We start from the raw sequence: 27752 nt of genomic DNA on the forward strand, positions 1-27752 counted from the left end.
TCTCACCTAAAAAATCCACTGCGCAGGCTCGAAGGGTTAATGACCTTTCCCAAATCTTCGTTTGCAAAGACTGGCCATACTAACTAACTATACTACTGTTTGATGTTTTTTAAATGACCTGGAAAATAGGAAGGAGTGTGCCTTCAGCATGTTCACGGATGAGACCGTTAGGGAGAGTGGTTACTAAATTGAAGTGAGGATTTCTTTTCAGAAAGACTTTGACAGTCTGAAAAAACAAGGAAATAATTAGATACAAATTCATTCTTCCCAAGCAACTGCAATAAGATATTCCTGTTTGTTGGGAGAATGACATTCAAATAATCCATTTCACAGAGCCAGATTAGACCCAACATAAAGGTAATTTAGGAAAATACAAATAAGTAGGCATGTATTCAGTAGTTTAGTACTATACTACATCCTAAGGAGCTGAGCTAATCTGTGCAACAAAAGGGTTATATAAAAACTGCAATTTTTTTTGATAAAAAAAAATAATGCAGTATGGTGACTAGCAATTAAGATAACTTATGAAAGTGTTTCACTCTTTCCGTGCTCCCTAAAATAAGTCTGTATATTTGTATATTTGTCTTCATCTACTTGGTTTGGGGAAGGATATCTTTTTAATTTGAACCATAATGTCTATGTAGCTCTATCTGTGTGGGGAAAATGGGTTTCAAGTATTTTATTAGGAATCCACTTGAAGTAATGTGCAGAATGCTATAAAACAGGTGAAAGTATATTTATTCTGGTGATTTTTCCTCAGTTGAAAACTTAAACATTTTCCTTATAGTTATTTCTTACATAAATGCATGTAAACCAAAATATAAACCAGTCTGGTAATATTCAAAATCAGACAGTGCAAGGAATTTGTATTTAGGATACTGGTATTAGAAACATAACTGTCATTACTTTCCTTCTTGAAGCTTTATATTTTTATAATTTTTTGTATTTTTATTTGTATTTTTTATAGTTTAATGTTAATAGTTCAGTCTTTGTAAAAATGAAAAGTGTCAACCTTAACTTTTAAACATGTAAGACAATTAATAAGCAGAATAAAGTGTCTGTGTTACATATAAACTTGCAGATTCCCAGTGATTTGATTGACAAGCACTGTGTGAAGTTTCTGGCAACCATTGCTTTTGCATACTTTTGTATTTTTGTTGTTGGCTTCTAACTGGCAGGCACAGATGGCCGTAGATTGTGATTTTTGTGTGTTTCTGAATTAGGGTATTTATATGGTATTTTAAATTTCATTGTATAAATATCATGTGTTATCTACTCTATATGGATTTTTATATTAAGTGCTAAGTTGGAGTGTGGGATTTTTGGAGCCAACTATTTTTTTTTGTTAATAATAAGAAATTATTCTGTGCCCAGCTAACAATTAGAACATTTGTTCTCAAGTAACTTCTCATTAAGCAATCAGTGTTATTTTGTGGTGTTTAATGGAACTTCGCCAAAAAAAAGAAGCTTTTTAAAGTTTTTCTTGAAAAAGAATTCATCAGATTTGACACTATCAAGCCTTTATCTTGGTGATAATGAAGAATATTCTACCACAACGTCAGAATTGGTTGTTTCATTGGTATTAAAGTCTTAAGGTCATAAAGTATTTAGGACTGCTCTCTCCTAGAGTTTAAAATGCTTTTAGAGAAACCCTGAGAACTTCTCTTTGAAGGATCAGGCTTGTTCTGCCCAATCCATGAAGTTCAGTGTCCTGTATAACTTTTTTCTCCCTCAGATTCCTCATAAAAATGAGGAGTAAACTCTGTGTTCTAGGATGTGATAAATTGCAATTGGACATGGTTAATAAGAAGAAAAATTATATTTGAGGAGAAAAATTACTAAATATTAGATATGAAAATAATTTTTTATTTTACCGGAACAAAACTTTGCTCTTTCGATCTATTATTACTGAAACTTAGATTGAAGTTTAGCATTAATTTGGGCTCAAGGAAAAGATAGATTTACTTTTTCAGTGCCCCATAGTTTCAGGAATGTTTTCATACAGTTTTGAAGAAGGGCAGTATGTGAAGAAAATTAAGGAACAAGGCAGAGATTTATTAACTGTTTGACTGCTTGTAGTATTTGAGGACATAGTTTCATTGCTTTTTAGACTATACCTATCCTGAAAGACATTTCTTTTTACTTGAACCTTTTTTAAGACCTATAGTGGAATGAACATGCTTAATGCTTAACTGTGTTACTGCATTGCAGTTGTTTTCTTAAAATAAATTGTTATCCTGTAAGAACTCTGAGGGATTAATTAAAGGCGTCTCCAGCTGTTGATTCAACTATATTTAGTTACATAGCTGATACCACTATATGCTTGTTAAAGAACAGGTGTTAAAACAGTTGCTTTAAGAAGAAATAGAGGGAAGGTACTACATAAGCAATGCTCAGATTGTTAGTAAGTTTATTTTTGTGACACAGAAGGGAGCATGCTTACTGACACATGTCTGATGACTCTCTTGCTTTCCAAAAATTAAAGTTCTGAACAGATTAATGTGTTAATGCCTATATTTAACCACTAAGTTGCTACTATGCTGTGAAATGTTTGTTGGTGGTTTTTTTTGAAGCCCAGCTAAAGCTTGTTATCTGTAAAAGTCCATTACTTCTATCTGTATTTCTCTTTCTTGTTGTGTGGGGCATATTCATATTTGTGGTTTGTTTAAGTAATTCATTGTGAACAGTTCATGAAGTATGGTTCTGCAGGTAGGAATGACAAAAATTGATCCTTGTTACTCACTTGACAGCAATGGGTCTGTAGAAGTCAACTGCAGTAAATGTAAAGCCTAACACTACAATTTTGTTGAATCGAACACAATATTGAAAGAAAAAACACGTAAAACTGGAAGCTACTACACAGTTTTAATACTTAAATAGCCTGGGGACCATCTCTGTTTGGTCTTCTGTTCAGGAGGGCAGTATCTGACTTTTACTTTCAGAAGATAGCTTGTTTCACAAGGCTCATTTCATCAGGAATTGAGTGGGAGAAAAGTACTTAAAATCTTAACCACAGTTGTAATTTTACAACCTTACAAAAAATGTCAATGCAGAAACTTGCAAAAGAGTTCATCTTTATGAAATATTGTACCAATTATGGCTTCTGTCTAATGATTGTTCTGCCAAGTGTATTTTGTTGGCATTACTTTAATCTGTCCCAGAGACTTTGAGGTGTGATAACTTTTGCAAGTCTCAGGCCTTTTTGTTTGTTTCTTTGTGTGTTTGCTTTTGTTTTGCCTTTATCTTCATGTGATCAGATTTATTGAGCACAAGCTTTGTCTTGGTTGTTCTGTATACCTTTGACCAGTGGAGATACATGGCAATTTAACTTTCCATTTGGTTGGTGTCGCGTGTAGCATGTGTACACTACCTCATTTAGTCTACTACATGCCACCAGTGGCTTAGTTTTATTAGTTATTCTTAAGTTCTAGCACAATATTTGGCAGCTTTTCATTAAGGTGAAGGGGGATCATGTTGTTACACATCGAGACCATGATAGGTAAGGTTGTGTCTCCTTTTGGCACTCAAAAGTTTTATTTATTATTCTATCTGTCATAGCCTCCACCAGTTATTGTTCAGCTGTTAAGTGTTGCTAAGATATGATCATTTGATATCTTGACTTAAATCACCAGAGATCAAATTGCCTGTTCGCTTCCTGAAGTCTGTCTTTTGTTTGTGTCAGCAAAACATATCACATCCGGTGTTTTCATTTGGTAGGAAGGTGATACTAAAATAGTGTAAACTCTCACATACACTTTAAAAAGAACCTACTGTTTTACTTTATAGAACCTCATCTACATTTACATCCTGCTTAGGGTCCTGCACTTCACTGAGCTTACTGTCCTTGCATGGATGTCAGAGCTGAAGTTATCTACTGCTGTATGTGGATACCAAAACACCTCAGAAAAGTGCCTGAAGATAAATATTGATACATTTGTTTCTAAAGGACTGTGAGATAACATGTTCATACAGTCCGATGAACAGTGCTGTAACTGTGTGGAAAGCAGCTAATGCTTTCAGAGTATCTAAATCTAATATTAAGATTCATTTTCAAGAATGAATTAGTATACAAACCCGTCTTCTGGGCAAATTTTCAAAACACTTGCATGAGATGTGAGGAACGGCATGACAAAGCAGCGAAGTTTTCCATTTCAAAGAATTGGTGGAGATCATATGAGTCCTTAAAAACTAGCAGTTTAGCAAAGTAAGTAGTAAAACTTTTTTTCCTCATTCTTCTAGAAGATTAAAATATAACTGAAACATTTGTATCTCCTTTATTAAAATTCATTTGACAGAATTTTAACTCCAACCTGGAATTTATTGGCTGTAGAAGTTGGGTTATTTTAGAAAGGCTAAGACAGTAGAGGGAGAAACATTTTTCTTAAACATATTCGAGAATCCATTTGTTAGCATTGTGATACATCCTTCTCCTTCTGTAACTTCCTACCAAAAATTTATTCAAAAGATTTTAGGACATTTAAGGCTGACTTTGTGCCATGGGGTTTTTTCAGCCTAGCTAAAGAACGTTTCAGGATCCAGTTTTTAATTAAAACCTAGTTTTTAATTAAACCTAGTGGAATAGGAGTGTGTTTCTGTCAGTGCATAACTCTTTTTGCCTTCCCCTTCTTACCCAGCCTTTGAAACTCTGGGCAAAGGCAAAGGATAGATGGTGTCTTTTGAGACAACTGGTGACCTTCATCATTTAATGGAGAGTAAAGAAGGCTCTGTTTTATGTCAGAGCCCTTTGCCTTGCTGGCCAAAGACTTCCTAATGTTTCAGGCTTCAAGTATGGATGATCTGTGTGTTTTTAGAGAGCAGCATGAAACAAGCTTCTGCTGCCCTCTCATTTTTGTCACTAACAGCTTGGCCCAATCCATTTATTTCCTCTTCACTTCGGGGACATATGGTACCAATGTGGGTCAGATGTTTTTTTCGCCCTATACATCAGCAGAGGCATTCAATGTGAGAAGAGTAAAGTTAAAAGTAGATAGGAACAATATATAAATCATGTCTGTAGAAGCAGTTTAGTTAAGACACCAGCTGAGCAATTTTTTTTAGAAGATAGTTTGAGGCATTGCATTTCTTGAAGCAGTCCAGCATTGAAATGTGCTTGGTGTACTTGTGTCAGTCATTGTAACCTTACTTGAGGGAATTTTCATGCACTTAACTTCCATTCCTTGTCCAGAAAATAACCCAACTGTAATGAACTTAGCTACTCCTAGATCTGTTCCTATTTAAACTCTTGGGACAGGGAAGAGCAGACCAGATCAGAACCACACTAATTCTGAGGCTTTCCAGCTCACAGTGCCATCTGGAGGGGTTCATTCAAGTTCAGCACCCTTGGTTATTAGCACTGCCAACAGTACTCTAACTTGATAGAGGCTGCTAAAAGAATTGCCCAAGGTGCTGTTCTTCTCATCCTGTGTTGACCTTCGTGGTACTTCAGCTATAAATGTAAATTGTGGTGGTCCCATTGGTTTTCTTCAGAGTACTGCAAGTACTGTCTCTGAAGCTGAAAGACTCACAAGTTTGTATTTAGGCAGAGACTATAGCACTTCTTTGGAAACTTTCATAGTCTTATTGTCATCCTGTAATACTCTGAGCCACTGAAGTCTCTATCAGGGGAGACATTCTACAGTCTTGCTTTAGCTATTTGGGAAAATCTGGCTATGAATGCAACCTAAAAATGAGATCTGAAGTACCTCGTTCCTGGGTGATTATTTCTTGTTCATTCAGCCTGATGTTTCCCATTTAGTAAATTCAGCATCTGTTGAATGGAACAAATAAAGGTCCACTTGGCTCAACAGATAAGCAGATTGAAACTTGCAAAGAACATTAATTCTTCACTTAGAGATTGGATTTTCAGCTATGTGACATAATAGGTATTTGCAGGTTGCTTACTTATCTTCTTGAAGTTTTTATCTCAGGATTTGAAAAGAGTTGTGATACTCTCCTATTTGTTGATTAGCAGACTAGAATAGAATTGGTAGACTTCACTAGAAAGATGTCTGTTTATCCTCTGTACTTGAGAATTTTTCATTCATCTCACTGTGTTATTATTTTCTTAGTATAGGCATCAGGACTCTATAAGAAGCAGGCAGCACTATAAATTTGCCTACATGTGGAGTTAGTGCTTTCACAACACAACCCTCAGTGTTTACACCTTTTGAGAATATGACAAAAAGTGACAAAGTGCTACTTTCTTCTCTAATACAGTTACCAGTTAACTGTTCAGCACCTCTTAGGGGACAGACTGTCAAGCTTTTACAGAACTTGGTGGCCTAACAGCAAATGAGTCTTAAAGAGCCTAGGCGAGATTTACTGCCTAAATCTCAGTGTTGCTGTCTCCCAGACTCTTTTCCTTATCGCTTTTTAGGGCCTCTTATCTGCTGCTGTGAAACATAAAAATGTGACTGTATATTGGAATCACAAAACCAGGTAATGACTGAGAGAGAGATTATGGCAGGTATTTTTTCAGTTATCCAGGGTAAGGTGGGATAGATAAGCTTAAACCACAGCAAATATCCAGCTTCTGAACAATGTCAAAATTTCAAATTCAGGTTGGCCTTTTTGCTTTGTCACTATTAGCTTGCAAAACACCCAGGTCAAGATTTTGTGGGATGTATATGTGCTTAATAAATGATCCAAACAAATCCCACCTCAGGGCCCTGCTTTTTCTTCTTTATGTTTCACTGAAAGCCTTTGTAGGAATTATTGCTTACCTATGGTCAAGGGGAGTAGTGACCTATCATTACTAGAACAGGTGTTTCTTAAATTAATCCTTCACCTTTTAAGACAAGGTGTCAGTCTGTCTTAGTCTACACATTTTGGTTTCACTGTCACTCTCAATAATCTTTCAGAATTTATACTTTATTATCATTCAGTGATGAGTATTAGGAACATTATGACTGGAAAAGCGTGAGCCTTTCTATCACAAGACTGCTTATGATCTTCCATGAGTTTCATGATATAATTGAATGTTATCATGTACTTGCAGCCAGAGTCTGTCTGATTCTGGCACATATAGTTATCACCAGTACAGTACAGTTTGCCACAATGCATGTTGTACTTTCAGATGCAGCTTGCAGCAGACTCTTTAGCATTCGCTCTATATGCAGACTAAATATATCTTTCTGAGACAAATTTGTGGCTTTTGTGTTGGTGGCAAGTCTGAAGCAACACATGACAAAAAATACTATTTCACTTTTTCCTACCCTCCATGTGCTCAGTTGCAGATGCTGCAGCTGTGGAGAGTCTGCTAGATTGAAAGTTTAAGATATGTTTTCTGCAGTTAAACACATCTGCATTGAAGCGCTGAAGCCAGGATTTGTTTGTTAGGCTCCCTGAGCTTTTTTCCATTGTATTGTGGGACAGATTCTCAAATAACAAATGGTATTATCACCAAATCCTTTTTACAAAACATGGAATCTTTTTAGTCATTCAGTAAGTCATCATCATCATCATGGCCAGTCTTCGCGAGCGAAGATTTGGGAAAGGTCATTAACCCTTCGAGCCTGCGCAGTGGATTTTTTAGGTGAGACCCAGTGTGCGCTGAACTGAGCCCACCCTTTAATCCTGAGGTTCATCTGCTGGGGCCGAGTGAGCTCGGACGGTGACAGCGAGGTCCTCAGGACGTAGGTTTGTTTAGAGTGACCTTCTCTTAGATGGATGGCCTTACAGGGCTGACGAGCTCCATCTGCCCGCAGGAGTTCCCTGACCAGGAATCGAACCCGGGCCGCGGCGGTAAGAGTGCCGCATCCTAACCACTAGACCACCAGGGGGCCCCCATTCAGTAAGTAGTTAATTGCAAAACTGGTGTACAGGTAGTTGGATTTGTAACTTAGTCATTTACTATGGCAGGCATTGAGAGTCATTTCAAAGTTTGATGGTTTCTCTTCGTTGCTGCCAGGGAGGGCATGCTGCTTTCTCATGGTTAGCTTTGTTGGTTAACTCTCAGGTCATCTTCAGCAGAGCTACACACCACCTCAGTCAGTTCCCAGCTGTTACTGCAGTGTGGGATAATTCCATCCCAGGTGCAGGACTTGATGTTTATTTTTATTAAATCACGTGCAGTTCTTGTTGGCTTAGTCCTCCAGCATGTTGAGGTCTCTCTGTATGATGGTTCTTCCTTCTGGTGTATCTGTCTTTCATGTTTGTTGTGATTCATGAACTTGGTTAAGGTGCATTCAAATTCATCATCCAGATTATCTATAAAGATACTAAATATTACAGGTCTGTCAATTTTACTTTTAGCCATTAACCACTGCTTTTAGCTAGAGACCAGAAGATTCAGAAGTCCGTGTCTGTTTACATAAGATGAGTGATCTAAAGATGGCCTGGTCCAGCACAGAACATTTTTCACTGGATACCAGACTGTTTGAGAACTTCTGATAAAGAACAAGTCCCCTTCTGTGAGTAGGATACATTCATCTCAAGTTTAAGGAGTATCTGGAACCTCTTTTGAAGTTATAGTAGTTGAGAAATGCATGATGTAGATTAGATCTCCATTCATGCTTTTATTGTACTGTGTAGAAATGAAAAGAATAATGACTTGCCTGTAGCAGCTTCTCTGAGGTTCCCTTTTGTTGTCAATCTGTAAGTTTGCCACTCATCCTTCTTTACTTGCTCTTTAAATGAGAATAAAAATAGAGATTTTGTACTCAAGAGGAACTGTGAGAGGTGAACAGAGGTGAAGCAGGTGAACATGCTCTATCTATAAGAGGTGCCTATGCAGCACTGAATTTGAGATGTGTGTGTTTTTAGAAAGTTAAAGTTTGAATCCAGTAATGTTTGTGTACAGGTACATCAAGTATGACTGTACAGCTATACTTGTACAGGATGTGCTACCTATAAATTTCTTATCTTAACAATTAAAAGTTGTTTTTTAAACAGTAGCTGCAGCAAATATTGTCTATCTTATTACATAACATCCTTCTTTGGAGGCACTGAGAAATTTAAATTCTTGTTAACTGTAATACCTTTGAAAATGAGACTATCCAGATCTATTACTTTGTCTGAGAATGTTAAGAAATAATAAACATTCACAAAGCAGCATCCAGTTTTAAATGGCACTTAGTGTGTTTCTGTTTTAAAAAGTCTTTTAAGCATGCGAAATAAAAATATAGCTATTCATGCTTTATAAATGTAGCTTCTTTGATTTACATGGATTTTTTCCAGTATTTTCTTCTGCTGGTATATGGGCAGTGATTAAATGTTGCAACTTCTGTTCAAATTTTTTTTTTTAAGTGCTTAAGAGGAGATTGAGTTTTGCATTCTGTTGGAGCCAAATTTTATTTTAACATAGACTTTTACTATAGAAATAGTTCAGTTAGACCATATTTGAAATTAATCGATGGACAGTGTAACCCAACAATCTAGATTACTGCAGAAGTGCCAAGGGTTAGAATCTGCTGAAGGTAGCTCAATAAATAAATAATGTTCCTGTTGTAATTATAGCAGTACATGAGCTATCATAAGTGGCATAGTTTACACAACTAATCCCCTTCATTCTGCAAGTTAGTTCCCTTCTGTCTCAAGAGTAGTGCCTAATAGCAGTTGATTCTCTTCTGCTTTTCTGACTCTCTAGTTTGAGGATGTCGGCATTTAAAAATGAAGATAATGTTGGTCTGTAATTTTGGTTCAGTCTGTGATGTGGGACTGGGGCCAGTGTGTTGTTTTGGGATTCATGAATAGAAAGAAGTTATAATTAGAACCAGATAAATACATATATCCTCTAAATTCCTGAGTTCTTCTATTCAGTTGTTATTTTACTCTGGGAAATGATTTTGAAAAGTATACCCATTACCAATCTGCATGCTGCTCTATTGTAGTCTGGTGACTTTCAGTAAGTGTTTTTCTGTTTATAAGAGTCAACATGTCTTATGCAGAGAATTTAGTGCTAACGTTCATTTCCCATTTTCCAAACTGATAGAAAGCTGAGCAGCTATTGTAAATGGCACCTCTGGAGATCTGAAAATAAACATGTAATTCTTCCTGCACAATTTTATTGTAGCTTTTTATGCATTAAAAGGAAAGAAACATAGTTTCATTCTCAGAGTTTAGCTTAAAACTTCAGTCTATTTATTATACTTAAGAATGTCATTGTACACTGGGTTGGATAGAAATATTTCAGACAATAAACATAGACTCCATAATTTAATTTTTTTAAATGCTATGAAGTGGAAATGCCTGTTTTCAAGAGGATTGCTTTTTTGTCTAGAAGCAGGACCTGAAAAACCTATGAGCTGGGAATTGCGAGTTGTTAGTTAATTTAGTTGCAAAAGCTGAGAGTCAAGGAGGAAAATTAGTTGTTTTTCACTATTGAAAAACACTGATGGAGTTTTTGTCAGGGTTCAGTATTGCTTTCAGGATCCAAGCAAGGTTTTATCAGCATGATGGGAGAAGCTAGAGGCAATGCGCTGGCAGATAGGTGAATAGTGATAAAAGACGCTCTAGACTGGTTTTCAGATGTGCTAAAAGCTATGGTAAAGTTGGATCATGGCTATTCTCCTAATACTTTCCCAGAGAAAGGTGCTCATTCTCTGTCACTCCTTGGAAGTGTATCAATGCAGAGAGCCTATTCTGAGTTGTCCTTCAGCTTCTGTTTTTTTGGATCCTTCCTCCTCCATGGGTACCTCCTGTGTTTACATACTTGCTTGCTTTACATGCTCTTGCTTGCAACTTTTGCAACTTTCTGTAACTTGACAGAGACTTGACATTGAATTGTTTCAAAACTGCAGATTCAGAACTGACTGAAGCAGCTTTAAGTTCCCCACAGGCTTAGTTCTGGCATAATCAAGCTGATGTGCCTGGAAGACAGGATTACACATTGTATCAGTGTGTATTTTTTTCATGTTTTGTTCACACTGGAAAATATATTTTTTTCTAGAAATACAAAATATGGAAATACCTTTCTGTTTAATTGAAAGTTTTATTTCTAAAAAATTTGTTTTCCTTGGCTCCCATGACTGCTGGCAGACTTTTTCCTGCTTGTCATTGAAACATAGATAGATCCTCAACTCTAGTTTATGAGAAGGAATTCGATATTTGAGACTCCCCTCTTTTGGTGTGAGCATCACAGAAAGTATTTAGTCAACATAACTTTTTGTTATGCCACTTCTCTCATTTCTACTTTTAAAAATCTAATTTAAAATGTGAATTTAAAGTTATATTGTATTAGTAGTGTAACAGTTTTGTGCATGCTTGAATGTGTGGGGTAAAAAGTGCTACGATTTGTGCATGCATCCATCACTAACAGTGCAGTTGTTTCCAGAGTAGTAGATACTCATGCAGAGGTTGAGAACCTGTGTAATACAAAAACGTAACATGTTCACTTTCCCGTGCGTTTATCTTTCATGTGTGCCCATCTTCATCGGTGTTTAAACAGAAAAAAAACATTTGCTTATAACTGCCATAGTAGATTTTAATCTGCTAATTCTGAAGAAGTGAAAGTCGACAACTTAATTTTGAAAGGAGAGAAATCTGGCATGCCCAGATGCCTCAGTTAAAATATGCAAAATACTTGAAGAGGGACAAGGAGTAATTCACTTGTCCTTGAGCTACACATCTAATTTTGTAGACAAATAAAGACTGTAAAGCTGCTTTAAAAAAGCCAACTTAACTTGCCATTACAGAAGGTTTCAATCAAGTTGGGAAAGAGGGTTCTTGACCAGTGGCACTACATGTCATTCATTATTTAAAAATAAAAAGTAAAAAGAGCAAAATCTCTTTGTAGTTACACTTGAAGTCGGGTTGTCTGCTTTCTGTCCTTGGGCATTTGAACAAATTCTGCTTGTCTTTTGGATAAACTGAAAATATTTTGTTGAGATAAATTTAGAGTTTTAGGAGAATGTAGAGTGTCCTAAGGAGACAACTGAAACCTTCACCCTTCCCATTTTTGAGAAGCTAAATCTCTGTTTAGTTGGGTTTTGGGGTTTTTTGGTTGGTTGGTTGGTTGATTGTTTTTGTTTCTTTCTCTTAAACTTTGAAGTAGGAGGAGACTATCCTTTCTTTTCCTGTTCGGAATTTTTGGATTTAATAGATTTTTGATGAAATAATGTAAGATGCCTATTTTAAAAATAGAAAAAAAAAATCATGAAGTTGAACTAATTAGAGAAGTAGTAGGGAGGAGGTAAGTATTAAATACTTAGGTGAGCATATTTGGCTCAGCAAATCTTCAAGTCCTCCTCCTGTAAACAGAGCAGGAGCCATATGCCAAGCTGTCAGTCGTTAAAAAGGAAGAGGAGGCTGAAGAAACCCACAAAGAAATACAAATAAAGGGACAAAAGCATAAACCAGCCACAAGACAGAATGGATCTGTCGATGCATTCATTTAGATTGGGGCTCCTCATCTCTCTTGGGGCCAGATGAGAACCAGAGAGCACTTCAAGTGACAGCTTGCACTGTAACCAAAAGGAGACTGGGAAAGGGAATCTGTGTGCCCTGCTTAAGTTGTGTGTTCCTGAAGAAGTTGGATGGAAACCTGGTTTTCTCGACTGGTGAATATCATGAGCAAACATGCTATCTTTTCTATATATTTTTCTTAAAATTGCAGCATATTTAAAAAAACCCATGATATTTGGATAGTAGTTGATGTTAAAAGTTTAAAGCTTTAGCGTCTTTATTTGTATGCTTTACATTGGAGATACATTTATAAAAGATATTGTAACACTTAATCTTGGATTCTTCAACTGGAAAGTAATGATTCTTGTTTTCAGATTATATTGATAGAATCTATTTAATTTTGAATGTTAATTGGTAAAACCTGACATGTTTGTTTTTCTTATTTGAACAGAAATTCTGTTCTTGTTAAGAAAAATATTTTAAATGGATTTTCTTGTGTAAACCACTGTAAAGTGATTAAAAGTGATAAGCTCTTCAAAAGGCAATGTCTTACAGTATTTGAATAGCTTACATACTAATTGGTTTTTAAACTGTGTGCCTGGCTCACCTGTGACTTCTTGTTCTTCAGCATGTTTTGCTACAAGGTAGTGTGTCTTGTAATCTGCTCACTGTTTGGTTTTGGACTATTTCCTCATTATGTATTTTGCTATTTTGCTATTTCTTTATGATGTTTTCAATAACTTGATCTGCTTTCTGACTTGCAACTTTTGGAAAAAAACCTTAATATGATACTTGCTGGAAGACAGGTTTGCTTTTGTCTGTCTCTGGAATAAAAATTAAAAAGAATTTCTGTAAATTAATTTTCAGGTTACTATAAAATTGAAAGACAAAATTAGAGGTTATTTCATTACATTTGTTACCTTTACCTTGGAATATTTTGATTTCTAGATATCAATCTGTGGAACAGTAACTTGCTAGTATGAAACTAAGAAGGAATTTGTTAATATATTGTTGGTTTACTTTTAAGATATTTAAAGCAAACCATGTAAATGGAAAAATAATCTGTCTCACATATTCAGCATTAACTTCCAACTTGTTTGCAGTAGTGATTAGTTTGAAGCTTTATGTAGAATAGCAGATAAGCCTTTATAGAGGATGTAATTACTAATAAGAGGAAAACTTTCACTTTTAACAAGATTGTGTCTTCTGTTCAGCTTGCCCAGTTTAGGCAGCGGAAGGCGCAAACTGATGGTCAAAATGGATCAAAGAAGCAGAAAAAGAAGAAGAAAACAGCAAACATCAAAGATGAAGAATCAATACAAGATGGGATTGAAACTGATAGATCTCGGGGTGATGAAATCTCCACATGCAGCAGCCGAAGGGGAGCAGCAGCTGCTACTGCTGACTTTGCTATTATCAGGACTTTGCATAGTGGAGAGATTATCAAACACAGCCAGGCTTACACCATTGAGGTAAGTTTGTTTTGACCTATAAAAAAATCACTTTTGGGGGGGTTTAAAATAATCCATTAATTTTGAGAGTGAGAATAAAGGAATTGGATGAGATTTTGGGCATTATTTCCTTGCCTCTTCTGTCTGACCTTAGTATGTTCGGAGCAGTTTGTAGCTGCCTGCTGGCAGTCATGTTTTTTATTGTAGTCAGTGTTGTATAGATTATGGAAAATTTGTTGGTACTACTGTACTCCTTAAATGTGCATAAATTAATCTTGTTTTATTAAAAGTTTGCAAATTGCAGTGGATTTTTGATCACTGCATTTATGGCTACAGCAAAATATAAAACTGAACTTCTTTCCTGTATTCATAATTTGAGTCACTTTGGTTAATGAGGCAAAGAAATGAATTTAGAAAACACTACTTAGAACTGAATGACTTGAGAGATGGATAAACAGTTACTCTACTTTTACTACTTAATGAAATATAATCCTGATTGCTAGTGGCTGAAAGTACATGCTCTGGGAAGTCTGTAACGTGCTCTGTAAGACACTGGCAGTCCAGTTCAGTTCTGAGTGGACATGAAGTCACACACTGTTCTTCCATATACAAGGGACAAGAGATGCTGATGTTATTTACAGAATAGCTTAGTCTACTTGTGAAAGCATTGCCTCTAAAATGATGTGGCATTCTGAACAAGCATCTCAATGCAGATTCCCTGTGCTTTCCAGGTGAATGTAGGCTTTTATGAGAGATATGGTACAGGTGAATGCTCTGCATTTTGACTTGCCCGTCCTGTGCTAGGATAGACCATTCTATCTCCATTATTTAATTTCAAGCAACTGAGGACTAACAGAGAAATTACACTTTGGAAATTTTTTTGCATTTTTATTAAAAAAAAGCTTAACTTGGTGGAGGGGCAGGCAGACTAAATCACACATGGAAATAAAAACTTGTAACTGTTTCATTTATTTTACAGTTTTAAGCCTACAGTATATCTGTACACTAGATATTTTGAACTTTATGGATACATACCTTTAATAAATAGCTTTTACTTCTTAGAAAGGTCATGTTAGGGCTTCAAAACTGTTTATAGTAAGTCAATAAAACTGTCTGTTCAACTCACAGATTTTCCTGGAGGAGTTAATAAATTTTTTAAGAGTATTTAATAACAAAATAACTATTTCAGTAGGTGAAGATGGGATTTTTTTGCCTTCTAGGAAAAGAGAAGGCAAATGCAGCAGGTTATCTACAGCTAAAGAGAGAGGACTGCTAGGACAGAGAAGTGTTTAGAGGGAATCACTAAAAATGTTGTAATAATGTAACAGTCTGCATAAATTCAACAACTGTATGAAATAAATTTCTTAATCAAAAATATTTTGAAGTTGCAGATGGACTCTTCTGATGTACTTGCTTTGTTAGGATAAATATATCTACTACAATTGGAGAAACAGAGTAAAGTACAGAGTCATAGAATAACTTAGGTTGGAAGGGACCTCCGAGGTCATCTAGTCCAATCCTGTGCTCAAAGCAGGTCTAAATTAGATCAGGTTGGTCCTAGTGACCTATGTTGGCCTCTGAATGCATACAGTACAAGACAGATGATGTTAGAAATGGAAGAAGTATCTGTGCTGCAGTTGCTAAAGGTTGCACTCATAGATACATTCTGAAGATTGGGTATGATTTTTTTGAGGTCGATCTTATTCCCAAAGCAACTTATGTTTAAATAAATAAATACGGAGATGCACAGATTTTTCTGATATGTTGGGGTTTTTGTTTTGCTTCTTTCTTTTTTAAAATGTGGCTTTAAAAGAATAAACCTGGTGATCATGTAAATTTGTGCTTTGACTCTCCTGAATTACTTAATCTTAGTGGCTTCTAAAACAGTATTCACTTCCACAAAAAAAAAGCTGCTCCCAATTGGGAGAGCATTTTAGTTTGTTAAGTGTGGTCTGTGGCCTGATTATTCATGTTAAACAAGTTATTGGTATTTGGAGTTGGAAAGGGATTGCTGAAGTCTCTGTGCAGTGTTAATAGAAGAGGAAAATATCTGAAATAGTTTCAGTGAATCTTGTGACTTATTGGTTTTACTCTTGAAAGTGCAATGATTGGGACAGAGAGCCTGTATTACAGTAATTGGATTGGACCTTGCTTAGTTGAAATGGCAGCCAATGTAATAGGCAGTTTCAGGCTAATCTCTGCAATGGAGAATTACAGACAGCTTCCTTGAGCTGTTTGCTTTTTCACCCAACATTAAATCTTCATAGGCTGCTGTGTCAAGAGAGTGAGACAGGATTACTGGAAGCATTATGCAGGATCATTTTCTAGCTAAATTTTGATTCCACTTATTTATTTCATCCTTTACTGGAATTGATATTTAGAATTGTTCTTTCTGTACCACAAAATATACTCAGAATGTCTGACTATACTACCTGTCTATCTAAAAATATTGACTGGGTTTTCTTGTGGTAGTTTGTGGGTAGAAGTTTATCTCCCTGCAGTTTTTATAGTATGATTTTTTTATACCCCAGTGGAATTAGCATGTCCAAATGCAGATAAAAAAGAGTTATCTTACTCAATATGAATAACAGAAAATGAAATAGAGGTAATCCTCTGGGAGCTTATTTCCCTTCTGAAGTTAGACCAGTTTCTTTTCAGAGAGGACAAATATGTTTAGAGAGTGCAAAGTTAGTGTTTTGCTGTGATCCCTTTCCCTTTTTTTGCCCCTCTCTGTTCCTAAGGGTGGGCTCCTCTATCTCCCTGTATTCCCTCCAGTTACAGAATCTAATTGGAAGAACTCTGGGAGAACTATCCTTAGCCATTCCATTTTACCTTCTATCTGAACTTGTAAATCTCTAAGGTTTTCCATCCTTTGTCAGAGGAACAGTTTATTTACTAGATTTTTTAGAGAAATACCAGCTGGTATTCCTTGTTTAAAGTATTTTGTTTCATGCTAAATGCTTTTTGTCTTGTTCTGACAAAGAGAATAAGGTACAAAGGTACTAGTTGTATTTGGTTTTTGTATTTATTGTGTCACACACGAGTATCTTTCGGTATTGACATCCACAGTGTCCTTTTCCATATAGAAAAAAAAATCTAGAACACACAGCCTGGAAAATAAATTGGATCAATGAAAATCTCAGGTTTAGGACGGCTTCTGTTTTGACTTCTGCAGTTAAAAATGGAAGAAAGCAAAAGCCACTTCCAGAGTAAAGAATTGCTGAGATCACCCTCTCTGGGAAGTCTTGAAACAATGTGTTGAATCACACTGCTTTGCAGGAATGTCCTAATGGCAGGAAAGCAAAAGAAATTAACCTGTGTCACAGTAAAATTGTCCTTGAGTCACCTGAGTAGTAAAAGCTATTATACAAAGCTTCTTAGAAAAGAAAAGTTTAAAGTTCTGTGATGAAGAATACCAGCTAATTGACTAAGGTTGGATTAGTAACTCGTCTTTTGTTTTTCACAGGGCAAATCCTTTTGGTAATAGTTTAAGAATAGCTTAACTGTTTACTCAAGTAGGTGATAGAGTTTATAGCTCCATCCATACTCATTGTTTCATTTCTATAAGGTACTCCACTTGTTAGTGCCTGAGATTTTGACAGGAAGGAACAGAAAGGGAGTAAGAAGGAGACACTTGGTAGGATTCTTGAGAAGAAAAGTGACAGAAAGAAGAAAACATAAGCACTATGACAAACAGAGAGGATGCCTCAGTGAGAAAAGGAGTAAGTGGTGAATGTGGGTAAGGCATTCCTATGATAGAAGCATGAAAGCAAAGAGCGACTAAAGGCTTTGACTAGAGAAGAAGTATTTTGGGATGTACAATAAGATGAAGGATTTGAAAAAAATAATAGATAAATAAAATGTAGTAAAAATTAGCCCAGTCACTTCAGACAATCTAGCATCCCTTGAAAAATGTTTTGAAATTGAAAAGTGAAGATAGGCAAATGTTTGGAAATAGCCTGTTCAATAGTAAAGTCAGTGTCACGAGAGAAGATAGTAGATTCTCAGCAGCATATGGTTCTGACTGAAGCCAGTCATCTTTCCATTCACCATCTGGCCAGAAGATTACCAGGATAACTTGCCAATTTTTTTTGATTCATAAGGTAACCTCTGGTATTATTCCTTCCTTTATCTCTGTCAATACTGATATATAATAGATTTACTGACAAAGAAGTTACCTGTATTTGAGAATGGTCTTTGCAGAATTACATAGTATTTCACTTTACATTAAACATTTACAAGACCATGTTATCAAAGAATAGAAACCTAATTGAATGCTTAGGTTACCTCTCTGCTGGTGGTGTTTTCTGATATGGGAAATTTATACACTGAGAAGTCTGGTACCTTGCTGCAGATTACATTCAGATTTGGCAGCCATTTGTCTCCACTAAGATGCACACAATTTAAATTTGATCATAGTAAGTTGGTTTGGGTCATAAATTACCAGGGAATTTGAATTGAATAATTTTCCTGTTAGGAACTAGGAAAGACATGATGAGGCAACATATAAGAATAGCCTTTCATATTCAGAATGTTTATAATAGATCCATAAAGTTAAGGATGACCCAGGGAGAGGGTTTTCATGACAGGGATTTTCAATTTATATTCTCTTTATCTCACTTCCCAGTAACAGTCCTCTTAATTAGACTAAGTTGTGGTCCTTTATGAATTACTAGAGACCCATCTGAAAGTGGCCAAGCCAAAATAACTTGGTTTTGCTTCTACCAATGTTTAGTACAAGTTCAAGAATCAATCCAGCCTTTTGTAATTACATTTTTGTAACAGTTTTCATTGAGGTCATATAAACATCAGTAATTAACTTCAGGTAGAATTCAGCTCCATGTATACTCAGTCTTGGTTCTTGCTCTTATACCTTCATCCATTTTAATTCAAGTAGTTTAGTACTGGATGTCTGTTCTTGCAAAATGTTTTATTGTCACCTACAAAAGGTTTCTAAAGAAACACAAAAGTAATTTTTCAATTCTTGTGGCCAATTTTGCATATGAGTTCTTTTGTGAATCCTGTGATAATATTGAGTCCAGTGCCTAAGAATGTGACTTCTGAGCAATGCTTAGCTGCATACAGAAACAAGTTACTCTAAAACTGACCTCCTGTATTCCACAGACTGGTACTGCTTTTTTTGTGTCAGCTTGCAGTATTTCTATACAGATGGAAGTGGTTTTTAATTTTCTGAATACTTAAGTGTTATCCTTAAAAGTATCACCTGCAGAGTTGATGGAGATAGTTGACTATAAGGAGTCTTCGAGATGTCTTTCAGTGTACTCTAACTATCAACCACGTTACCAGTGAAGAAAATACTAAATAAAGAATTAAAATATCTTGCAAGAAGAGAGTAACTGTTTCTAGCAGGAAATTGCTGTGGGATGCAGTTGGTAGAATATGTACAAAACAATGGTCAGTCTAACAAATGCCTGTTTCCAATTCCATGAGGCATTGAGGAGACTGATGAATAGCTTTCTTGGCATTATCCTGTCAAAAGATGCCTTGTTGCTAACAATGTGTGTATATATGAATTTTTTAAAATATTAAATATTTTCTTTTAAACCAGAACCCTGTGGCTCAGACAGATGAGCTATGTAAAACCTAATTACTTCTGTTGACCAAAAAAATAATTGAAGCCTACAAAATGGATATGCTTAGTAGTGGAAGAAACTGGATTTTGAAATTACATTGGTCAGGTCTTAGGAAGTGAACATAGCCACTTGGAGGGGAAGATGACTGCCTGTAAAATTCTGGCTACTTGTAATGTTACAGATTCTCATAGCAAAAAAATAGCATGCAGTCTTACAGCGTTGGAGTCTAATGTGTGGCAAAAATACTTGATTTTAATAACCAAAAAACTATCTGCATCCAGGATTGAAGGAGACACTTTAGAAAGATTATTTATGCTGCTAACAGATATTGCACACCTAAATTGATGGAGAACTGTGTGGGTTTTGACAATTTTTTAAAAATTATTTTAGGTTGGGGTTTTTTTTTTATTTTTGGTGGGTTTGTTTTGCTTTGGGTTTTTGTGTTTGTTTGTTTATTTGTTTTACTTTAGATTGGTATTCAGAAAGGACCAGCAATATATTATTTTTTTTAAAATATGTCTGGCCGAATTACCATTAAAAAATTAGAGAATTATTTTTAGTAATCACCTTCCTTTGAGAATCATATTTTCTAACTCTCACCTAGGCTTCAATTTACAAGTTCTTTACCTTTTACTATGATTATCTACTAGGTTTGAGTTTATCCCAGGATGTAAAAATTTATTTGTGATCTTTCTTATAAAAAAGAAAGTGTACTTATTATAGTGTGCCTTATATAGATAATTTGCTTATTTTCCTACTAATATTTTGATTCTCAAAGCTGATACATTTTATGTAGTTCATCAAGATACACTGTATTTAATTCAGGCATCTACCATGGCTTTGTTAAGGCTTTGTTCCTTTAATTCCTTTAATTCATTAGATCACAAGATTTGAGTCTTTGTCCTTTTAGCTTTCCTTGGTTTCCATGGAAGCTGAAGGGTAATATGAGTGTTTGTTTTAAAATTCTAATCAACATCAAAAGTCATGCATATATAATTGTGTTCTTAAGCCAGCAAAGTTCCTAATTAGGTAAAATTGATCCATCAGAGACAAGTCCTTTTCATGGCACTCCCTATTTCTTTTTAAAAAATCAAAAACAAAACCCAAAAAAGTGTTACATTTCCAAGATGTAACCTGTAGTACCTGTAGGTTGTTTGAAGATTTTGTCATGTGGTTATAGTGTTTCCATGGTCACACTTCAACAGCTAAGTAACTTTTTTAGAGCTGAAATTTCAAGGAAGTGATGGTATCCTTCACTACATTTATATACTCATCAAATTCATGTACACCTCAATATTTTCAAATACTGTATATTCTCAGAAACAGATGGAAAACGTATTGTTTAGAGTGCCTTAATTGTAAATATTTTAATACTTTATTATATTTTATTTTAGCCGGAAAGTGAAATTTCTACCACAGTAGAAGATTACAGTTCTGAGGTAAGACTGAAGTAATGCTTTTCCTAACTTTCTTTCGACCTTTTCTGTTACATGTTTACAGCAATGCTGTGCATAGTTTTTCAAAAAGAGAAGGAAAGAAAGAGCAGATGTGATATTATAGACAAAGGTGTTGCATGTTATTACTGGTATGATTTACCATTAAAGCAAGCATTATGTCGACTACATAATGGGATGACTACTCTAATAAATAGTGCAGTAGATACATAAACTGTTGTAACAATGTCATCCTTAAAGTTGTATGAATACTTTGTATTGCCACCGGAGTATTGGCTGTGCATAATTTCTACTAATTTTCTGTGGGAAACTATTTAACAAGTCAATTATGTTTAAATGAGTTTCAAAGCAGCCCTTGCTCAGTGACTGGCTGAGTGTCAGTCTGCTGGTGGGAGGTGGTGAGTGAATGCCTTTGCATCATTTGTTTGGATGTTTTGTTTTCTTTCACTTATGAAGCTGTCTTTATCTCATGAATTTTTGTTGCCTTTTCCATTCCAATTCTCTCCTCCATCCCACTGGTGGGAGAGTGAGTGACTGTCAGGGGGACTTAGCTCTAGCCGGGGTCAACCCACCACACAAAGGCATCTACAGCTCCTCTCTTGATGATACACATTGAAGGGTAGTAGTGTATATGGAGCTTTGGTCCTGTCAAATAAAGCACTTTATTGTGTTTGTCAGGAGTAAACTGCCTCGTGCACAAACATTGATCAATAACATGCTTGCAAGAAATAGCCATGGAATATCTGAATACAGTAAAGATTGTTTCTAGTTAAAAAAAATAATTTTTCATGTCTCAATCACTATCTGTAGGGACAATCAGGGTTTTGTTTTGCAGATCTCTGTGCTAAATACTTTAAAACACAACCCAGAATCTTAAGCTTGGCAACAAGTAAGAAGGGATGAAGTAATCAAATATGTGTCGTTACTGAAGTAAATTTGGTTTAGAATACTTTGTTCCTCTCTCAGTTTAGCCTTTTATAAGAGAACATGGCTATGCATTAGAATAACTATTTGTTTCATGCTACTATTATAACTGCTTACTGTGAAGCCCAAGGAATATACACAGCAGACAGTGTGTCCCTCACCTGTCACACTGCATGGTGCAAAAGGAAAATCATTACTGCAGTGGGCAGTTTAGGCATGCCCTGAAAATGGGAATGGCTTTTCTTTCCCAGTAAATGACCTATCTTCACTTGCTCCTTCTTCCAGCCTATTTTCTTGATCAACTCCATATCTGTTTTGTATCTCCTAGTTTTTTGTAAATTCTTCCCTATCTGTAATGACTCCTGTCAGTTTTTTCACCTTCCCTTGCCCATCTCCTTCTATTCCTTGCTTGATTTCTTAACTCTGTCTTTGCAGCCTTTTTCTATTCTTCCTTTACCTTCCTCAGTCATTCCAAAGCCTAGTTTCTTTCCCAGCCTTTCCAACTTACTCCAAGCATTGTTCTTCCTTCTTTCATATTTTAATATTTTTTATCCCTCTCCCTTGAAAACCTGTTCTCTTTCATTCCCTGTCTTTAAGTTGGGATCCTGCTAATGTTCAGCTCTACTTGTCCTAAGATGCAAGGAGTAGCTTTTCTTTCCGACCTCTCTCATCAAATCCCAGTTAAAGTTTCCTTACTAGAGTTGGTCTTGGCCTTTAGTTGAATGCTTTTCTCGTCCCTCTGTTCTCCAGTTTGGCTCTTTCTCACCCACTTCTTCCCCCTGCCCTTGTTTATAAGCACCCTCACTTTCTTCTGGTGCATTGGTAGAAGGCACTTGGGTGTACAAGTGCAATGTTCCCTCACATTTATTATTGGTTCCTTTCAAATACAGAGGACTGAAACATGGGGACCCTTGGTCTGGTCAATTGCATTCATTTCTGTGGCATGTTTTTTGTGATGCAAATTTTAAAAAAATACATCTGAGATCGCCACTTTTGGAATTGCTCTAAACAAAAGAAGATTTTTGTTGAGGGGTAGGTTCAAGGGCTTAAAGCAAAGTTTGCCTGGGGAAAAAAACCCATCCATTTAAAGATTTTGGTCTTTTCATAGATAAAATGTGGTTTATTTTGTCCGAGGAATTCAAGTAGCAAAGAACAAAGGGAATCTGACTTTGCTTTCTGTTTGGTAGGATGATAGGGCGATATGTGCACACAGTTTGCCATTGAGTGTAGCAGACATGCTTTTGAACAACTGCTGTGACCTTACTGCACCTTTTTAGAATATGCATCACTGTGGTATGTGATTACTTTTAAATGGAATTTGCAGTATGTGAAGAATGAACCCTTGAAAACGGTTGACAAAGTCATTGGTGTTCATGTATGTATTTTTACAAGTCAGACATATTACATATGTAATGAAATATGACTGTGAAATTTTGATCACTTATGAGGTGGTAGGAAGCAGTGTTGGAGCCTGATTGTAAAAGCTCAAGAAAACACATCTTTGCACAAGGCAATAGGATACAGAAAAGATCTGGTATAATGCCTCATGGTAATTTGTATGTGTTTCTGATTTTAGTGTTTTGGGTTTAGTATCAGTTGAATTCAAAGCTCTCATTTTAAAATTAAGTTTTCACATCTAAACACAACTTTACCCTGCTTCAGTCTTCAAAGATTTCTGGAGGTACCTGCAGAGGATATTAGGGAGCAATTTTTCAGGTACTCAAGACAATAGAATTACAGTCAGACTGCCTTCTGAATGTTCCTTTTAAAAATTGCAGATTTCTGTAAAAATGCAATGACAGATTGCATTTAACAGGCACTTTTCACTCTTGCAAAAATACTTTTTAGCTCTCTGAGAGTTATTTTCGAAGGCATAAATAGACACACAAAACTTGTGAATAGTAACACGATACTGGATTTGGTGAAGAACAAGCTCAAGCAGTCAGAGTTGCTATCTTAGTAAGTTCTTTTTAATTCCAGCTCATTATAATTGGTTGGTATCTTAAATGGGGAGACAACATGTTTAGGAATGCATATATTTTAGGAACTGAATTCTCAATATGTTTCCTGTCAGCTGTAGTGTTACTTTTATTATTCAAAGCTCTGCTTACATTCATGGCCACACTGTAAATAAAATGATCTGAAGCCTTTTCAGTTCATGAAGATGAGATTAAGTTAAATTTTGTCTGTAACAATGTAATTATGAAGTTGTATAAAATCTTGAGCTTATCTTTTTTACCAATATATAACTTTGTTTCCAGAATTATAAGAAACCACACATTTGTAGAAAGAGGCCTGTTGATCCGTTTCCTGAGTGATTAGAACATCTGTATTATTTTCAGTGGGTTTTGCCAGAAATTAAGTTGAAATTGAGGTTGACATGCTTCAAATTGAAATAGGTCATAAATTGTTTTGTTGTAGCTGATAAAATAAGTCAGTTGTTTTGAACTCTTCAGACCCTTCTCTTAAAGAATTCGATGAAATTTAGTGATAAGTTTTTCCCTCTTTAGGAGACTTATCAGATACACAATTATAAGCCAATACAGTTGTCTAAGCAAAATTGAAGGAACCAGTGTATGTTTATATGAGAGTTCTTGTCTTGAAGGACATTTATTGTAAATACAGTCTCTTGTTCAGTTTTGTTCTGCCACCTGTCTAATACCTACACGATCAAGGTCCTAGCCAAAGTGAAGACTGGTAAATCTTTCATATGAGCTTGTCTTTTGGGACAAATTACTCAGTTTGCGCAGGAATGACACCTAGTCTTAAATTAAATTATAATGGTAGTTATCTATTTAAGGTTATGGTCTAAACTCAGAACTAAAGGTAGTTAGGCTTTTTCCAACAGGTAGGATTTTTGGGAGGTTTTATAACTGTGTAAGGTAAAATTGCCCCCATACATTTTTTGTATGCCTCAATTTTATGGTATAACTGAAAGACTTTTCCACTTGTTTTTTTTTCTCTTATTGACTCTCTTCCCAATTTGCAAAATGTAGCTCTGAAAAGATGATTAATATGAAGTCTACAAAGTCTTTGGGTTTTTTTTTAATTTTAGCGAAATTTTATACCTTAACTACTACATAAAGAAACCTGTTGCTGTGCTATTAATATATAGAAAAATATATCAAGCCATGATATTTTAAAAAGCCATCAGTTGTTGTCCTTCAGAAGTTGCTTACCTTAGTTACATTACAGGATTATAGTTATTTTCATCACAAACCAAAAATGGCTTTTTTTATGGAGTATAAAAAACCCTCCCCCCCAAAATACACTGAAATTCATTTTCCCAGGTTGACCTAATTGCTAATTTTAACTAGATTTCATATAGTCAGTTGTGACATAACTGAAGATTGAGGAGAGCTAAGAACATTGACAAAGAGTGTCAGAGGTCTAAATCCTAATTTTTCTGAAGGAATCAGGTGTCCAAAATGTAAAAGAAGGGGGGAGGGGAAGAAAACACGAGGTAAAATTTTTAGTCCATTCCAGATTCTTCTGTATGTTTCTACTACCAAATCAAACAGTTGTTTAGGCAGAAGTCTGCTTGCCCATATGTAATAGATTATATTATTTTTATGCACTAAGGTATTTTCTATGCTTTCCAGTGATTGAACAGTAGGTATTGATTTATGCTGAGCATGAATTTTCTATATAAAGGGACATCTCTGTAGTACTGGCATTAATGTTGTAAGTAGTTACACATCATATATTATTACTGCTATTTCTGAGGTATTATTTCGGGTCTTCCAAGCTCTAAGGAACATTGAACAGGGTAGTGATTTCATAAATTTAATCCTGACCTCTAGTGGCAATTGTCATGAATTGCTGCCTTGGTTCAGTGGTGGAAGTTGGTTTTCCTTGTGTTTCTCAGAAAGAAGATTCCTTTCGTTTATCTTAAGCATATGTATTTACTGATGCAATATAAATCAAACCTTTATTTTTAGCTAATAGATTGCAGATTATATTTTACTTTATTTTACTTTATAATTGTAAATACTGTTTCTGTGAGTTATTTTGAAAATACGAAGAAGGAAGAATAATCAGACAGAATGTCCTTTGAGGGACTTCCATAACCTTCATTTGTTTCATATCCTTTGTTCACCAGAACTGTTGCTGCTGAGTAGCTGATGTATTGTAAAATATAATCCTTTCTTATTTTGTGATTATTTGATTATGCAATTTTATCCAGAGTTCTTGTTACTTCTTGCTTCCATTATATTAAAATGTGTGTGGTTTGATTGTTTCTTTAAATGTTTAATCATTTGCTGGGGTGTGTAACTAAGAACATCATAAGGTATTAAGGCCTAAGGATTTCAGCGTTAAAGGTGAACTGCAAAGCTTTTAAAGAAGAAATTGTAAGAATCTACATTAAGAGTATTTGTGGACTTGCAGATCTCTATATGGGTAAATCACTGAGGCCATAAGACAAAACACAGGAGTCCTATAGGCCTTATCCAGACATTTAGTAACACTCAAGTTGGCGTCTGGAGTAGTGAATTCATATATTGCAGATGAGTGAAAAATTAATTCTAAATTAAGATATTTTGAAGCTATTAACTCATTCCCAACTTTCTATCTGCTCTGACACAGCAGAATTTGTCAAACCAGGAGTTGCCGGGCTCCTCCCAAGGTTTCCCTCAACACAGCACCCTGCTGTGGCTGTTTGGCATTTTTTTTCACATAGAGCAGTGCTGTTTGTTGTCTTGTCATGTTTCAACTTTCACTTTGCCAGAAGACATAAGGCATTTGAAAGAAGAAGGTATCAGATGAGAAACAACATGGACTGCCATGTTACCGCGATTCACTTACTCGTGTGATGTCTATGACCTAGGCTACTGTGAAATGAGGCAGGATTTCTGATGTTCTAGACAGTTGTTCTCAATGTGTGTAGCAAAATTCCTTTTATAAGTTAAAGGTCTTTCATAGAATTTTCAGCTGCTAAGGAGTCTGGAACATCTAATGAGATAAGGCTTTCATGCCCTTCCTATTAGCTCTTGTTATAAAGCATCCAAGAGTCTTTGTTGCACATAGCTGTGATTCACAGGAAGAGAAGCATGTCCACTGTTGTAGATTACAATAATCATATACTACATCTTTATCAATTAAGCCTAAATAAAATGGGAGTTAAAAAAAGGAAAGGAAGGTTTACATAATAGAGTTTCTATTAAACTACTAGTGTTACTAATCTGGGGCATGAGCCAAAATCTGAATAAAGACTTTGGTGCCAGGCGCTTTGTAGACACTTGTGTATCTGAACATAGAGCAAACATCTGGCAATACACAAATGATGCACAGTACCTCTATGAGTTGCCTGGACTGCTGTTTGCTGCAATTTTCTTTATTCTTTCTAAACTAAGGTAGTAATCTCTCTGTGGTGCCTTCATTTTACTGAGAAAATCAGAAATTGAGAGGGCACTGTCAGCCTTGCAAATTCTTCTCTAATGCAGATTTATTCGTTCTCTTAATACCAACTCAATGACTATATTGATCCCATTTGTAACAGTGCACTTATTGATTTCCTTAGGCATGATAGTTCTTTGTAAGTAAGCCCTGACCTAGGCTATGGCAGATGTCTGAGCAATATAGCTCCTTTTTTTTTGTTTTAAACATAGTATTTGGGTGTGAAATACTATCATGCCTTTCCATTTCTAGTACCATTATTTTTGTTTCAGGCTTGGATGTAATAAACAGCTCCAAGGAGAAGCTATTCTTGCTTTCTCATTTTTATACATTGGTCTGCTCTTTTAAAAGCCTGCCTATCTGTTTTATGGTTCCTCACAAGTACACAGAATGTTCTTTTCATTTTGATTTTTTTTTTAACCTGTAACTGCTACTTTGACCTGTACTTGCCTTTTGGAGATTCGTTGTTATTGGTTTGCACAGTCTGTAGAACCAAAATTCTCGTAGAAGCTGAAAGGGCTTGCAATGTTAGGTGAGTGAAAGTGGATTTTTTTTCAAATGTCTTATGTCAAATGTATCATTTCTGTTCT

General features: G+C 35.6%; 1 protein-coding gene and 1 non-coding gene across 9 annotated transcripts in view; one reads left to right on the forward strand and one right to left on the reverse strand.

The window, feature by feature from the left end:
• Positions 1–27752, forward strand: part of AKAP9 (A-kinase anchoring protein 9) — a 114724-nt gene that overhangs the window by 13200 nt on the left and 73772 nt on the right. For all 8 annotated transcript variants that reach the window (XM_017817681.1, XM_017817683.1, XM_017817686.1 and 5 more), the window contains 2 exons: positions 13557–13814; positions 20782–20826. In XM_017817681.1, coding sequence (XP_017673170.1) covers positions 13557–13814; positions 20782–20826 — 303 coding nt within the window. The remainder of the gene's footprint in view (positions 1–13556; positions 13815–20781; positions 20827–27752) is intronic.
• TRNAK-CUU lies at positions 7710–7781 on the reverse strand. Its single transcript has one exon. It is a non-coding gene; the product is annotated as a tRNA-Lys (tRNA).

The sequence above is a fragment of the Lepidothrix coronata genome, unplaced genomic scaffold (assembly GCF_001604755.1).
Source record: "Lepidothrix coronata isolate B3197 unplaced genomic scaffold, Lepidothrix_coronata-1.0 Scaffold62, whole genome shotgun sequence".
In the NCBI taxonomy this organism is placed as follows: domain Eukaryota; kingdom Metazoa; phylum Chordata; class Aves; order Passeriformes; family Pipridae; genus Lepidothrix; species Lepidothrix coronata.